The sequence below is a fragment of the Rana temporaria genome, chromosome 13, assembly GCF_905171775.1.
Source record: "Rana temporaria chromosome 13, aRanTem1.1, whole genome shotgun sequence".
Lineage (NCBI taxonomy): Eukaryota > Metazoa > Chordata > Amphibia > Anura > Ranidae > Rana > Rana temporaria.
In genome coordinates, this window is record NC_053501.1 from 119,470,838 (window position 1) to 119,486,828 (window position 15,991).

The 15,991-nt window shown below is 46.0% G+C and overlaps 1 protein-coding gene across 1 annotated transcript; it reads left to right on the forward strand.

Annotated features, from left to right (window-relative positions):
- The first annotated feature begins 3,173 nt into the window (after window positions 1-3,173).
- Window positions 3,174-11,643, forward strand: LOC120920702 (protein S100-A1-like). Its single transcript, XM_040332918.1, has 3 exons — window positions 3,174-3,271; window positions 8,214-8,444; window positions 11,426-11,643. The coding sequence occupies exons 2-3, from the start codon at window positions 8,280-8,282 to the stop codon at window positions 11,555-11,557; spliced, it is 297 nt and encodes a 98-aa protein (XP_040188852.1). The 5' UTR covers window positions 3,174-3,271; window positions 8,214-8,279; the 3' UTR covers window positions 11,558-11,643.
- The last annotated feature ends 4,348 nt before the right edge of the window (window positions 11,644-15,991 follow it).

The following is a 15,991-nucleotide window of genomic DNA, read 5'->3' on the forward strand; positions in this document are numbered from 1 at the left end:
CACCCAGTCCTCTGCCCTGCTGTCACCCAGTCCTCTGCTCTGCTGTCACCCAGTCCTGTGCCCTGCTGTCACCCAGTCCTCAGCCATGCTGTCACCCAGTCCTCTGCCCTGCTGTCACCCAGTCCTCTGCCCTGCTGTCACCCAGTCCTCAGCCCTGCTGTCACCCAGTCTTCAGCCCTGCTGTCACCCAGTCCTCTGCCCTTCTGTCACCCAGTCCTCTGCCCTTCTGTCACCCAGTCCTCTGCCCTGCTGTCACCCAGTCCTCTGCCCTGCTGTCACCCAGTCCTCTGCCCTTCTGTCACCCAGTCCTCAGCCCTGCTGTCACCCAGTCCTCAGCCATGCTGTCACCCAGTCCTCTGCCCTTCTGTCACCCAGTCCTCTGCCCTTCTGTCACCCAGTCCTCTGCCCTTCTGTCACCCAGTCCTCAGCCCTGCTGTCACCCAGTCCTCAGCCCTGCTGTCACCCAGTCCTCTGCCCTTCTGTCACCCAGTCCTCTGCCCTTCTGTCACCCAGTCCTCTGCCCTGCTGTCACCCAGTCCTCTGCCCTGCTGTCACCCAGTCCTCTGCCCTGCTGTCACCCAGTCCTCTGCCCTGCTGTCACCCAGTCCTCTGCCCTGCTGTCACCCAGTCCTCTGCCCTGCTGTCACCCAGTCCTCAGCCCTGCTGTCACCCAGTTCTCAGCCCTGCTGTCACCCAGTCCTCAGCCCTGCTGTCACCCAGTCCTCCGCCATACTGTCACCCAGTCCTCTGCTGTCACCCTGTCCCCTGCTGTCACCCAGTTCTCTCTCTAAAAAAAATTGAATTGTTGGCAACTATGCTTGCTGTGTACGGCAGTTCAATGAGGGTCAACAAACATCACAGGGGGGTATAGACAGGGCCAGTGCTAGACTGTTTTGCGCCCTTTCTATACCTTATAGGTATAGAAATTCTATTTTAGCGGTATAGAAGTTTTATTTTGAAAAAAATTTGGGGGGGGGGGGGGGGCGCAAGTAGCTGGTCTCGCCTAGGGCGCAAAATAGTCTAGCACCGGCCCTGACCAGGAAGCAAAATTCCAGAAACCTGATATTAAACCATGTTGCCTTCCAACACTATCATTTACAGATAATTGACCACAATCAGAACTTCCAGGTTCTACTTTTTGGTGGTACACCCGACCCGACCTTCCACTTCTCCACTGACCACTGACCCCACCAATCCAAAGATGTCAGATTTGGAAAAGTCTCTGGAAACCATATGGGAAACCTACAAGAAATATGCCTCCAAAGATGGCCATTTACACACGATGAGCAAGAAGGAACTAAAAGATCTTCTGAAGAACGAGCTTGGAGGCTTCCTTGAGGTGAGACACAAGTCGGGGGAGGGACAGCTGTGCGATTATTTGGGATGTTTATTTAAATGTAGAAAGTTTGTGGTTTTAGTGATATCTTTAACTCTACTACAGATAGCCAAATCAGTGACTGGAAAACCCTTTTAGAAGTCTTCTTGCTGATATCTGATGTAAAAAAAGACCTACAACAACATTTTCAGGGTTGGATAGAACTGACTAATTCCGAGGAGGTCTTGCCACGCTATTGAAGCCAGACACAACGCGCCCGATAAACTATCAGTGATGGTCCACATATATTTGTGGGTTTGAGGGGTCACAGCAGCCTCTTCATTTGAATGGGCCACGGGGCCTGCATTCCTCTTAAAAAAAGCTGCTTGCACCTTTTAGAAAACGCAGGGAAATCGCTTGGTGACAGAAATGGAACATAATGGTTGGTAAAAGTCTTCCTTCTCTAGAAGCCCAAAGGATCGACTGCCGAGAACAGGATTATGAAGGAAGTAGAGGGCATGAAAGGGAACATAGACTTCAGCCATTTTGGTGACATAATTATCATTATAGTCTTGGCCATGGATGACAGCAGCTGAGCCACTCCGACTTCTCACCACACCGGCCTGGAGCCTCTCCTACAAATACTGAGGTCTCAAAAAACGACAAATGTATCATTTACCAGATTCTGTGCGTCTGTTTTCTCTAGTGTCCCCATCATTGGTGTCAGTGGGAGGAATAGTGTCCCCATCATTGGTGTCAGTGGGAGGAATAGTGTCCCCATCATTGGTGTCAGTGGGAGGAATAGTGTCCCATCATTGGTGTCAGTGGGAGGAATAGTGTCCCATCATTGGTGTCAGTGGGAGGAATAGTGTCCCATCATTGGTGTCAGTGGGAGGCATAGTGTCCCATCATTGGTATCAGTGGGAGGAATAGTGTCCCATCATTGGTGTCAGTGGAAGGAATAGTGTTCCATCATTGGTGTCAGTGGGAGGAATAGTGTCCCATCATTGGTGTCAGTGGGAGGAATAGTGCCCCATCATTGGTATCAGTAGGAGGAATACTGTCCCCATCATTGGTATCAGTGGGAGGAATAGTGTCCCATCATTGGTGTCAGTGGGAGGAATGGTGTCCACATCATTGGTATCAGTGGGAGGCATAGTGTCCCATCATTGGTGTCAGTGGGAGGAATAGTGTCCCATAATTGGTGTCAGTGGAAGGAATAGTGTTCCATCATTGGTATCAGTGGGAGGCATAGTGTCCCATCATTGGTGTCAGTGGGAGGAATAGTGTCCCATAATTGGTGTCAGTGGAAGGAATAGTGTTCCATCATTGGTGTCAGTGGGAGGAATAGTGTCCCATCATTGGTGTCAGTGGGAGGAATAGTGTCCCATCATTGGTGTCGGTGGGAGGAATAGTGTCCCATCATTGGTGTCAGTAGGAGGAATAGTGTCCCATCATTGGTGTCAGTGGGAGGAATAGTGCCCCATCATTGTTATCAGTGGGAGGAATAGTGTCCCGTCATTGGAGTCAGTGGGAGGAATAGTGTCCCATCATTGGTATCAGTGGGAGGAATACTGTCCCCATCATTGGTATCAGTGGGAGGAATAGTGTCCCATCATTGGTGTCAGTGGGGGGAATAGTGTCCCGTCAGTGGAAGGAATAGTGTCCCATCATTGGTGCCAGTGGGGGGAAAACAGAACAAGAAAAAACTTGTCATAAATACTAGAGGTGCATCATTGAGCATTGCTTCGTTCTTCACAATCATCACACGTATGACCAAGCCCTAATGATGGGAATGACAGCTTAGATTGGGAGTAAAAAAAACAGGGCAGGTAAGGTGAGCCCCGCCCCCAGATTGGCTGGTAGTTTGTTGAGATAAAGAGCTGAGCTCACCTGGATCCAGAACTTTCCATCGATCCGAGGAGGAGAGCAGGAAGAACGAGTCCTTCCTTCCCGGTAAGTGATGGGATTCCTCTTCTTTTATTGAATCCCTTCCCACCTAATGGTAAAACAAATCTGAGGGCCAGATCCACAAAAGGGATACGCAGGCGTATCTGCTGATACGCCGTCGTATCTCTGTTTCTATCTATGCGCCTGATTCATAGAATCAGTTACGCATAGATATTCCTAAGATCCGGCAGGTGTAATAGTTTTACACTGTCGGATCTTAGGATGCAGTACCGCGGCCGCCGCTGGGGGCATTTCTCGCCGAAATTCCGCGTCAGGTATGCAAATTAGCACTTACGGAGATCCACAAAGGTTTTTCCCTTCGTTATTTCTCTGTAAGTGTTAGTTTGCCGTCGCAAAATTAGGGCTGCTTTTACAAAGTGTAAAGTTAGTACACCATGTAAAAGTATACCCGTCTTTCCCGCGTCGCTGTCAAATTTTTTTTTCCCGCCGCATCTCTTTTTTACACGTCGCGATTCAAAAAACTAGGCGCAACGTAACGTAACGCAAAGCACGTCGGGAAAATAGCGTCGGGAGCATGCGCAGTACGTCCGGCGCGGGAGCGCGCCTAATTTAAATGGGACTCGCCCCATTTGAATTGGCCCGCCTTGCGCCGGACGGATTTAGGATACACCGCCGCAAATTTCAAGGTAAGTGCTTTGTGGATCTTTGCCCAAAAATTTGCGGCGGTGTAACCTAAATAGAGCCTCGTAATGGGATTTTAAAGGCAATTTGAAAAAAAAAATAATAATTAAGAAAATTGTATATATATATATATATAGTGATGAATTCATACAAAAAAAACAAAGAGAGAATGAAATTCCGAAAATTAGAAAATCAGAAAATCCAAAAGCACGAAAAAAAAAAAATTCAACCTTAATATTTTAACAAAATCGATTACATTCTGATAATTTTGTTTTTCCGTATTTTCTATTATAGTTAAATTATTAACTATTATTATATATATTTTTCTATTATTATTATTATTTATTAACTCTTAGGCCCCGAGCCTCTGTCTGAGATTTGGTGTTTACAAGTTAAAAAATTATTTTTTGCTAGAAAACTACTTAAAAAATATATATATAATGTTTGGGGATTCTAACACCCTAGAGAATGGCGGTCGTTGCAAATACTTTCTGTCACACCGTATTTGCGCAGCAGTCTTACAAGCGCACTTTTTTTGAAAAGAAAAACATTTTTTTGAATGAAAAAATAAGACAACAGTAAAGTTTGCCCAATTCTTTTTTAGATTGTGAAAGATGATATTACGCCGAGTAAATTGATACCCAACATGTCGCGCTTCAAAGCTGCGCCGCGCTCGAGGAATGGCGACACACACTTTTACCCTTAAAAATCCCCATCGGCGACGTTTGAAAAATCCAACAGGTTGCATCTTTTGAGTTACAGAGAAGGTCTAGGGCTAGAATTATTGCTCGCGATCTAACGATCGCGGCAATACCTCACGTGTGTGGTTTGAACACCGTTTACATATGCGGGCGCTGCTCACGTATGTGTTCGCTTCTGCGCGCGAGCTCGTCGGGGCGCTTTAAAAAATATATATATTTAAAATAAAAAAAATGATGTCACTTTTATTCCTATTACAAGGAATGTAAACATCCCTTGTAATATGCGGGCGCTGCTCACGTATGCGTTCGCTTCTGCCCCGCGAGCTCGGAAGGACAGGGCACTCTAAAAAAAATATATATTTTTTTAAATTTATTTATTTTACTTTATTTTATTTATTTTGACACGGTTTTAAAAAAATAAAAAATTTGGGGTCACTTTTATTCCTATTACAAGGAATGTAAATGACAGGTCCTCTTTAATATGAGATCTGGGGGTCAAAAAGACGTCACTTCTCTTATTTACACTAAAATGCAATAAAAAATAAAATAAAAAAAATGATGTCATTCTAAAAAATAAAAAAATAAAGTGTCTTTAACCCCTTGCTTACTGGGCACTTAAACCCATCTCCCCCCCCCCCCCCCCCATCCTGCTCAGACCAGTTTTCAGCTTTCAGCGCTCTCACACTTTGATTGACAATTGCGCGGTCATACAACGATGTACTCAAATACATTTTTTATATTTTTTTTATTATTCAAACGGGTAATTTTTCTCCTTCATTGATGTACGCAGATGAGGCTGCACTGGTGGGCACCGATAGGCTACACTGATGGGCTGCATTGGTGGGCACTGATAAGGCGGCACTGGTGGGCACTGATAAGGCGGCACTGGTGGGCACTGAGAGGTGACACTACAAGGGGTCACTAAAGGGCATTGATAGGTGGCACTTGTTGGCACTGAGAATTGGCACTAATAGGTGGCATTGATAGCTGGCAGGGATGGGCACTGATAGGCGGCACTGGTGGGCCCTTATAGGCGGCACTGGTGGGCACTGAGAGGCGGCACTACAAGGGGCACTGAAGGGCATTCATAGGTGGCACTGGTTGGCACTGAGAATTGGCACTAATAGGTGGCATTGATAGCTGGCAGTGTTGGGCACTGATAAGGCGGCACTGGTGGGCACTGATAGGTGGCACTGGTGGGCCCTTATAGGCGGCACTGGTGGGCACTGAGAGACGGCACTGGTGGGCACTGAGAGGTGGCACTGATGGGTGGCACTGAAGGGCATTGATAGGTGGCACTGGTTGGCGCTGAGAATTGGCACTAATAGGTGGCATTGATAGGTGGCAGTGATAGGCACTGATAGGTGACAGTGATGGGCACTGATCAGCACTGGTGGGTGAGATTGATAGGCACCACTGCTAGGTGGCACTGATGAGGCACTTAATGGCAGCACTGGTGGGCAATGATAGGTGGCACTTTATTGCACTGGTGGTCACTGTGGGCACTGGAAGGTGGCACTGGCAGTTGGTAATGGTGGGCACTAATGAGGCTGATGTGCCTCTTCCACTGGTAGTAGCCGGTGATCAGCTTTTTTTTCTATTACCAAGTTTTGTTTATATCACGTGATCAGCTGTCATTGGCTGACAGCTGATCACGTGGTAAGGTGCCGAGATCAGCCCCTAACTCGGATCTGTGATCACCCGAGTCTCAGTGACTCGGGACGATCACAGCGCGCGCCGCTCGCGCCCTGCAGGGGGAACGCGAGGAGCGCGCGAAGGGGAGGACGTCTATTGACATCCTCCCGGAAATTGGGTTGTGCGGTGTGGCCGTCATTTGGCTATAGCGCGGGCCCCTAGTGGTTAAAAATCTTATAGCTACAGAATAAAGGAAGGGGTTAATGAAAAGTAAGTTACAGTCAACAAGGGGTTAAACTGTTATCTATTTATTAGACATGTGCACTGCCCAAAAATGTGTTTGTTTTCGTTTCATTAGCGTTTTTTTGGTCATTCGGAAATTCGATAATATGAAAATTCGGAATTTGTAAATTAGAAAATTCGGAAATTCGGAAATTCAGTAATTGGAAAACTCGGAATTCGGAAATTCGGAAATTTTCGAATTTCTGAATTTTTTTTATTTAATCTATATTTCGAAACTCGGAAATTTCGAAAATTTGAAAATTCAGAAATTCGAAAATTTGGAGATTCGGAATTAGGAAATGTCGAAAATGTGAAAAAAACTCAGAAAATTTGGAAATTCGGTAATTAGAAAACCTGGAATTCGAAAATTCGAAATGAGGACATTTTGGAATTTCTGAAGTTTGGAATTTACGAATTTCTGAAATTCAAAATTTTGGAAATTCAAAATTTCGTAATTTACGAGATATCGGAAATTCAAAATTTTTCGGATATTCGGAAATTTCGGAACTACGAATTCAGAACTAAACAAATTGCACATTAACCACTTCCCGACTGCCCACTGTATATATACGTCCTGTTTTTAAAGATGGCCCCCACCCATCCTCATAGCTTTGCTTTGCTTTGCTGGGCGGAAGTGACGTCAAAACGTCAGTCCCGCCCAGCGTCTTCGTCTTCATTTTTTTAAATGACATTTTTTTATTTTTTTTTGCATTTAAGTCTAAATATGAGATGTGACGTCTTTTTGACCCCCAGATCTCATTTTTAAGAGGACCTGTCATGCTTTTTTCTATTTCTATTTCTATTTTTCTATTTCTATTTTTTCTATTGTAATAGGAATAAAAGTGATACATTTTTATTTTATTATTTCAGTGTAAAAAAATGATAAAATCAATAATAATAAATAAGAAAACAAAAAAAAACAAAAATTTTTTTTATTTTAAAGCGCCCCGTCCCGACGAGCTTGCGCGCAGAAGCGAACGCATACGCGAGTAGCGCCCGCATATGAAAACGGTGTTCAAACCACACAAGTGAGGTATCGCCGCGATCGTTAGAGCGAGAGCAATAATTCTAGCCCTAGACCTACTCTGTAGCTCAAAAAATGCAACCTGTAGAATTTTTTAAACGTCGCCTATCGAGATTTTTATGGGTAAAAGTTTGACGCCATGCCACGAGTGGGCGCAATTTTTAAGCGTGACATGTTGGGTATCATTTTACTTGGCGTAACATTATCTTTCACAATATATAAAAAAATTGGGCCAAATTTATTGTTGTCTTATTTTTTAATTAAAAAAAGTGAATTTTTTCCAAAAAAATTGCGCTTGTAAGACCGCTGCACAAATACTGTGTGACAAAAAGTATTGCAATGACCGCCATTTTATTCTCTAGGGTGTAAGAAAAAAAATATATAATTTTTGGGGGTTTTAAGTAATTTTCTAGCAAAAAAAAACTGTTTTAGTCTTGTAAACGCCAAATCTGAAAAACACCTTCTGTCCTTAAGTGGTTAATAATGGGGTACAATGGGGCTCTGCTGTCCATGTGACGGATCTCCTGTAAGATCTTCTTCATGTCCCCCCCCCTCCGTTTTTTCTGGTTCATCGCTGCGCATCGTCAACACAACTTTTCCTCTCGTTTGGATCTTTTTTAATTCTCCATCTGAATAAAAATGTCTTCCATTCGATCATTTCCAGATAATTGACCACAATTAGAACTTCCAGCTTCTACTTCTTGGTGGTTCACCCGACCCGACCTTCCACATGTCCGCCCACCACACCAATCCAAAGATGCCTGGAAATGAACTGGAAAGGGCTATAGAAGTATTTCTCGTCATCTTCAATAAATATGCCGATTGTAGTTCAAACACGATAAAGAAGAGTGACCTAAAAGATCTTATGAAGAACGAGCTTGGAGGGTTCCTTGAGGTGAGACACAAGTCGGGGGAGGGACAGCTGTGCGATGATTTGAGACATTTCATTGGATGTAGAAGGAGTTGTTTAGGTGAAATCTTTATCTCTACTATGGACTGTAGCAAGTCACACACATGAGTCCGCAGCCAAATCGGTGATTGGGAAATCTTTTAGAAGTCTTTCTGCTGGTATCTGACAGGCCGTCTTCATAGCATCATGGGCCCCTGGGCAAAGTAATGCACTGGGGCCCCTCCAGCTTGCCCCAATTTACACCCCTACTTTCAAGAAATAAAGTATAAATAGTTGATAGAACTAGTGTAGAAATGTGGGGGAAACAACTGCGCTAGCTAACAAATAAAAAAAGGAAAAACAATATAGCAGCCAGCACACAAACAAACAAAGTCAATGGCAAATGGGGAACAGGAAGTGCAGCGCTAAACTGAAATGATCTATGAAGATGCTCTTATGCATTCTCCCCTGTGCCCTTCTGTATTCCCCCTGTACTGTGCCCTTCTGCATTCTCCCCTGTACTGTGCCCTTCTGACCCCCCCCTGTACTGTGCCCTTCTGCATTCCCCCTGTACTGTGCCCTTCTGCATTTCCCCCCTGTACTGTGCCCTTCTGACCCCCCCTGTACTGTGCCCTTCTGCATTCCCCCTGTACTGTGCCCTTCTGCATTTCCCCCTGTACTGTGCCCTTCTGCATTCCCCCTATACTGTGCCCTTCTGAATTCCCCCTGTACTGTGCCCTTCTGCATTCCCCCCTGTACTGTGCCCTTCTGCATCCCCCCTGTACTGTGCCCTTCTGCATTCCCCTGTACTGTGTCCTTCTGAATTCCCCCCTGTACTGTGCCCTCCTGACCCCCCCCTGTACTGTGCCCTTCTGCATTCCCCCCTGTACTGTGCCCTTCTGCGTTTCCCCCCTGTACTGTGCCCGTCTGCATCCCCCCCTGTACTGTGCCCTTCTGCATTTCCCCTGTACTGTGCCTTTCTGTATTCCCCCTGTACTGTTCCCTTCTGCATTCCCCCTGTACTGTGCCCTCCTGTATCCCCCCTGTACTGTGCCCTTCTGCACCCCCCCTGTACTGTGACCTTCTGCACCCCCCTGTACTGTGCCCTTCTGTATTCCCCCTGTACTGTGCCCTTCTGTATTCCCCCTGTACTGTGCCCTTCTGTATCCCCCCTGTACTGTGCCCTTCTGTATCCCCTACGGATGGCTCTGTAGAGGTGGTCACTCCGGTTTGGATGGTGAAACCAGTCTGGTCAGATACCTCCCTTCTGGAACAGGATCCCAAATAGATAGGGCCGATGGTGAATGGCCAGGCTCATGAATCAGCACAGCAGGTGTGAATGTGTGGAAACAAAAAAGAAATGCTCCCAATAGTGCAGATCAAAAATAAACCCGTGAAGGCTTTATTTAAAATATAATGGATAAAATCACGTGAAAATTATATAAAAGCAGTATGGGGTACTCAGCATGTTACCCAACGCGTTTTGGCTCAAAGCCATCAACAGGGGCATGCCCCTGTTGATGGCTTTGAGCCGAAACACGTTGGTTTGAATTGTCCTCTTGGATTTCACCTTTGCATGTCATACGCTTATGACAGCATCTTCATAGATCATTTCAGTTTAGCGCTGCACTTCCTGTTCCCCAGTTGATAGAACTAAACATTCATATTCATTAGTACTTCCAATAAAATCGATTCTACAAAAGTAAAACGTTGCATAAATCAAAGACTAGTCACCACAAAGGGCACAGTACAGGGGGGGGGTGCAGAAGGGCACAGTACAGGGGGAATACAGAAGGGCACAGTACAGGGGGGGATACAGAAGGGCACAGTACAGGGGGGGATACAGAAGGGCACAGTACAGGGGGGATACAGAAGGGCACAGTAGAGGGGGAATGCAGAAGGGCACAGTACAGAGGGGGGTGCAGAAGGGCACAGTACAGGGGGGATACAGGAGGGCACAGTACAGGGGGAGTACAGAAGGGCACAGTACAGGGGGGTGCAGAAGGGCACAGTACAGGGGGGATACAGGAGGGCACAGTACAGGGGGAATACAGAAGGGCACAGTACAGGGGGGTGCAGAAGGGCACAGTACAGGGGGAATACAGAAGGGCACAGTACAGAGGGGGGTGCAGAAGGGCACAGTACAGGGGGGATACAGAAGAGCACAGTGCAGGGGGAATGCAGAAGGGCACAGTACAGGGGGAATGCAGAAGGGCACAGTGCAGGGGGAATGCATAAGGGCACAGTACAGGGGGAATGCAGAAGGGCACAGTACAGGGGGAAACACAGAAGGGCACAGTACAGGGGGGAATGCAGAAGGGCACAGTACAGGGGGAATGCAGAAGGGCACAGTACAGGGGGGAATGCAGAAGGGCACAGTACAGGGGATGTCAGGAGGGCACAACACTGGGATCAGGAGGACACAGTATAGGTTCTGGGACGGTTCTGACGGCAGCCCATTTATTTGGGTTTCCCTAAAAAAAAAGTGTTTGCACCTTTATAAAAACACGTCCGCAGGGAAATCAGATCGCGCTTTGGACCGTGCAGTTTCCTTGCGTTTCCCACAAATATGCTGCGGGATGAGATGCGTGGGGGCTGCCAATAAGAGCAGTGTGTCTCGTCTGCGGGCGGGTGTGGGTAATAGCTGCAATTCCCACCCCCCCCAACCATCCGCACAGTGTGAACCTTGCCTGAAACAGAGCGACAAATTCTGTAACATTATGTTGCAAAAAAAGTAGCAAATTGTGACCAATGACCTATTAATTGTACAGGGAGCATCGATCGTGTGGAATCCTGTGCCGCCTACTGCTTGGCGACCCAATGGGCTTCTTCTAAGTGCCCAAAACTAAGGCAAATTCTCACCGATACGGAGCGCAAACTGTGACATTGATGAGACGTAGAATGGAATCTCGGGGGAATGTAGGGAGGCGGGGAAAGGGGAGAAATGGAAAATGATGATTGGTTAAATCTCTGTCTTCCTTCTCTAGACGCAAAAAGGCTCGGCTGCCAAGAAAAAGATTATGAAGGAAGTAGACGACACAAAAGGGGATGTAACCATGAAACAATTTGGCAATGTCATTGTCACTGTGATGGAGGCCATGGGGGAAAGAAGCTGCTGAACTCCAACTTCTCATCCCACCAATCCGGAGCCTCTTCTACAAAAATACTGAAGTCTCAATAAACTACAAATTTATCTTTTACCCGATTATGTCCTTCTGTTTTCTCTATAACAATATCCATAGAATACGAATGATTATAACTCAATATCAATATTCCTGGCCATCAGGGTGTCATTGTTCTGGGACCCCCAAGTGTCAGGGTGTCATTGTTCTGGGACCCCCAAGTGTCAGGGTGTCATTGTTCTGGGACCCCCAAGTGTCAGGGTGTCATTGTTATGGGACCCCCAAGTGTCAGGGTGTCATTGTTCTGGACCCTTAAGTGTCAGGGTGTCATTGTTCTGGGACCCCCAAGTGTCAGGGTGTCATTGTTCTGGACCCCCAAGTGTCAGGGTGTCATTGTTCTGGGACCCCCAAGTGTCAGGGTGTCATTGTTCTGGACCCCCGAGTGTCAGGGTGTCATTGTTCTGGGACCCCCAAGTGTCAGGGTGTCATTGTTCTGGACCCCCAAGTGTCAGGGTGTCATTGTTCTGGGACCCCCAAGTGTCAGGGTGTCATTGTTCTGGATCCCTCAAGTGTCAGTGTGTGATTGTTCTGGACCCTTAAAGTGGCGGTTCACCCTCATTACCAACTTTTCAGCATTAAATTAGGCATAGTAGCGCGAGCTACAGTATGCCTGTATTTATTTATTAAGCCCCGTACTCACAGTGCAATCCTAGAGAGACGATTCCGACTCCCCTCGGGGAATGGGCGTTCCTATCCAGACGGAGGATGATTGACGGCCGGCTATGGCACGTCACGCTCCCCGAAGATAGCCGGAGTAGGTCTCGGCTCTTCACGGGGCCTGCGCACAGACTATGCGCAGGCGCCGTGAAGCGCCAAGTCCTATTTCGGCTATTTCCGGAGAAGCGTGACGCGCCATAGCCGGCCGCCAATCATCCTCCCTCTGGATAGGAACGCCCATTCCCCGAGGGGAGTCGGAATCGTCTCTCTAGGATTGCGCTGTGAGTACGGGGCTAAAAAAATAAATACAGGGGGAATGCTCGCGCTACTATGCCTAATTTAATGCTATAAATTTTTTTTTTTTATTAGGGTGAACCCCCTCTTTAAGTGTCAGGGTGACATTGTTCTGGGACCCCCAAGTGTCAGTGTGTCATTGTTCTGGGACCCCCAAGTGTCAGGGTGTCATTGTTCTGGACCCCTAAGTGTCAGTGTGTCATTGTTCTGGACCCCCAAGTGTCAGGGTGTCATTGTTCTGGGACCCCAAGTGTCAGGGTGTCATTGTTCTGGGACCCCCAAGTGTCAGGGTGTCATTGTTCTGGACCCTGGTCATCCAGAGGAAGGTAGCTATGGAATACAGATAATGGAGGAAATCTAAAGCAAGAGGGAGGATTGGTGGGATGAAGCTGCCTGGAACTTTCTCTATGTCCGCAAACCGCATTAGAACCTGTCCAGGGCTCAGCTGTGGGAAACCTTCCTCTCTATCAAAGAAAATTGGAATCTGGGCCGGTCGATACATATTGACTGGGTGGAGGTCAACCGCCCGGATAAGACAGGCCAAGCTCGGGTCCTCAGCATTGTGAGTCATGAAGGCAAGATAGTCCAAATATCTCATCCTGACGACTACTACTGAGGTATACTAAGCTCTTGGTCAGTTAAAAGAACTGTATGTTACAAGGGGGCTGTTGAGCCCAAAGAATTACCACAGTTGGTAGGTTGCTATCAGGGCTCAAGGCCCTTTCCCAAATCCCCTTCTGTCCTTGCAGATGAAGGAGGGGACACCTGAAGATGCTATTGCTTCACCACCTGGGAGAAAATAACTTCTGCCACAGAGGACTTCTCTTAAAAAAAACAGGTGCCCAGATTCAAGTAGAATTGTGCGATATTTGCGGGGGAGCGGGAATCATTTAAATTAGGCGCGCTCACGCGCCAAGCGTACAGCGCATGCTCCGTCGGGAAACTTTCCCGACGTGCATTGCGGCAAATGACGTCGCAAGGACGTCATTTGCTTCTAAGTGAACGTGAATGGCGTCCAGCGCCATTCACGTTTCACTGACGCAAACGCCGTGAAATTCAAATTTCATGGTGCGGGAAGGCCGGCTATACTTTAGCATTGGCTGCCCCTACTATTAGAAGGGGCAGCCTTGCGCTAAAAGTAGCCGTACGGAAACTCTGTACCTGGCTTGCACGGGGCCCGCACAAGCTTGTAAATCAGTGGTAGTATGCAATTTGCATACTACACGCTGATACACAATGGGAGCGCCCCCTAGCGGCCCCCGCAAGAATGCAGCCTAAAATCTGCGAGGCATAAAAGCCTTATGCCGCGCAGATTTTAGCCTGCAGTCGGTGTAACGAGGTTCCTGAATCAGGAGCACTCGTTACACCGGAGCAAGTAAGCACTTGCGCTGCGTATGGTTGCGCGGGCGCAAGTGCTTCTTGAATCTGGGCCCCTTTGCGAAGATCCTTTGGGCTATGGGCCATCACAGTTGCTAAATTAATCTTGAGTTAAAGACACTTTGTGAAGATATTTCATTAGGACACTTTGCAATTTTTTTGGCCCAGTGGGACACTACAGTGCTCAAGGAAATTTTGTGAGTTGCTGCATTGTCTCTTCAGAGAAGGGGGCACCAGAGAGAAGGGAGCACCAGAGAGAAGGGGCGCCAGAGAGAAGGGGGGCGCCAGAGAGAAGGAGGCACCAGAAAGAAGGGCTTCCTTGAAGAGCTTCTAAAAACACCAACAACTGGGAAGGAATTGCTAAGGCTCCAGCAATGACAGCTGGCCGCAAGGAGAAGATGTGTTGCCCCCGTGATGCAGAAAGAGGGACACGGCGAGCATCAATCGGATAGACTCCGCACCTCTTCATCCTTCTGGGTCTGGCTAGAATAGGAAAGAGTCAGTACCCTGGTAATTGAAAGGGACTTTGCCTATTGCTGGTCACGTGGTTCCCGAATGGGACAAGTACAGAGTTTAGTCAGTCAGAATGGCAGGTTGTTCTGTTTGTCTATTACAGGAACACAACAGGCTGACGAGTCCAGAGTTGCCATCAGGGGGGGCTGGATGCATCAGCTATCCCTACATCAGGGGTCATGTGATCGGATACGTCGCTTCCTAATTTAAGGATATCCAATCCAGTTCAATCCTTGCCTAATGTTCAATCAAAACCTATATATTAATCCACAATTATATAAGACAATAAAAAACAATATAAAAAAAGTTTAAATTGATTAATTTTAAAATTAAATGTCAAATAAAATAAAAATCGAAAATGTATTTTCTTTAAGTGCGGCCATCTTGTGGACAGAAACCAGATGGCAATAAAAATATTTTCTATAATTTTTTTCTTTAAGTGCTGCCATCTTGTGGACGGAAACCAGATGGCAATAAAATTTTTTTTTAAGAAAAAAGAGAATTACCAACTGAGCCATCTACTGGCGAATGATGGGACTGACTTCAAATAAATTGGAACACCTTTTACAATATTGCAAATAACCATTACATAAGATGTAAACCAAGTAAATCCCTAAAAATTTAATAAATAACAATTTAAGTCTATATCTACATTTATTCCTGCGGGAGTAAGTGTAATTAATTTGTAGATCCATTCCGTTTCCTTTTCTTTCATATCTTCTGGATCATGTTACCTCGTCTCCAATCTGGGTCTATATTGTCAATCCTGAAAAATTGAGCTAAACTGGGGAATTATTATGATGTGTCCCATTTTTGATATTATTTAATTGATGTTCATTAATGTGGGTACAAAAATTCCTTTTAGTAAGTCCTACATATTGTAACCCGCATGGGCAAATAATGAGGTAAGTTACGTGGGTCAATTTACATGTGATAAATTTATCAATTCTAAACTAATTTCCTGTACTGAATGATACAAATTGTGTTACTTTTCTAGCATTCTTTCTCATCAATTTTCATGCTTTAAATTTTTTACAACCCTTTAACATCCAAGAAAGTGCCTATTTTCTTCGGGGGGGGGGGTCTAACACATTGGGGGTTAATCTGTTCCTTAAATTAGATGAACCCATTGGGTAACAATTTTGATAACGTTTTATCCCTCAGGAGGTTAACACCCGCAGCAATGGACATCTTTGAATATATGAATAATGGACCAACTGATACACATGATGTTTTCTCATCAGCTGAAAATCAATCAAAATCAATTGTAATTGGGTTTGCCAGTGTCCAATCACCTGTGGTGACTACATAACCCATTAAGTAATTAAGGCTCTGTATCCCGTGATGTATGATCAAGAAATCAAGTACTTAAAGCGGAGTTCCGGCCACAATTTCACTTTTTAAATATAAATACCCCTGTAATACACAAGCTTAATGTATTCTAGTAAAGTTAGTCTGTAAACTAAGGTCCGTTTTGTTAGGTTGTTACAGCATTAAGACACTTTATAAAATAGAAATCGACTGGGGCCA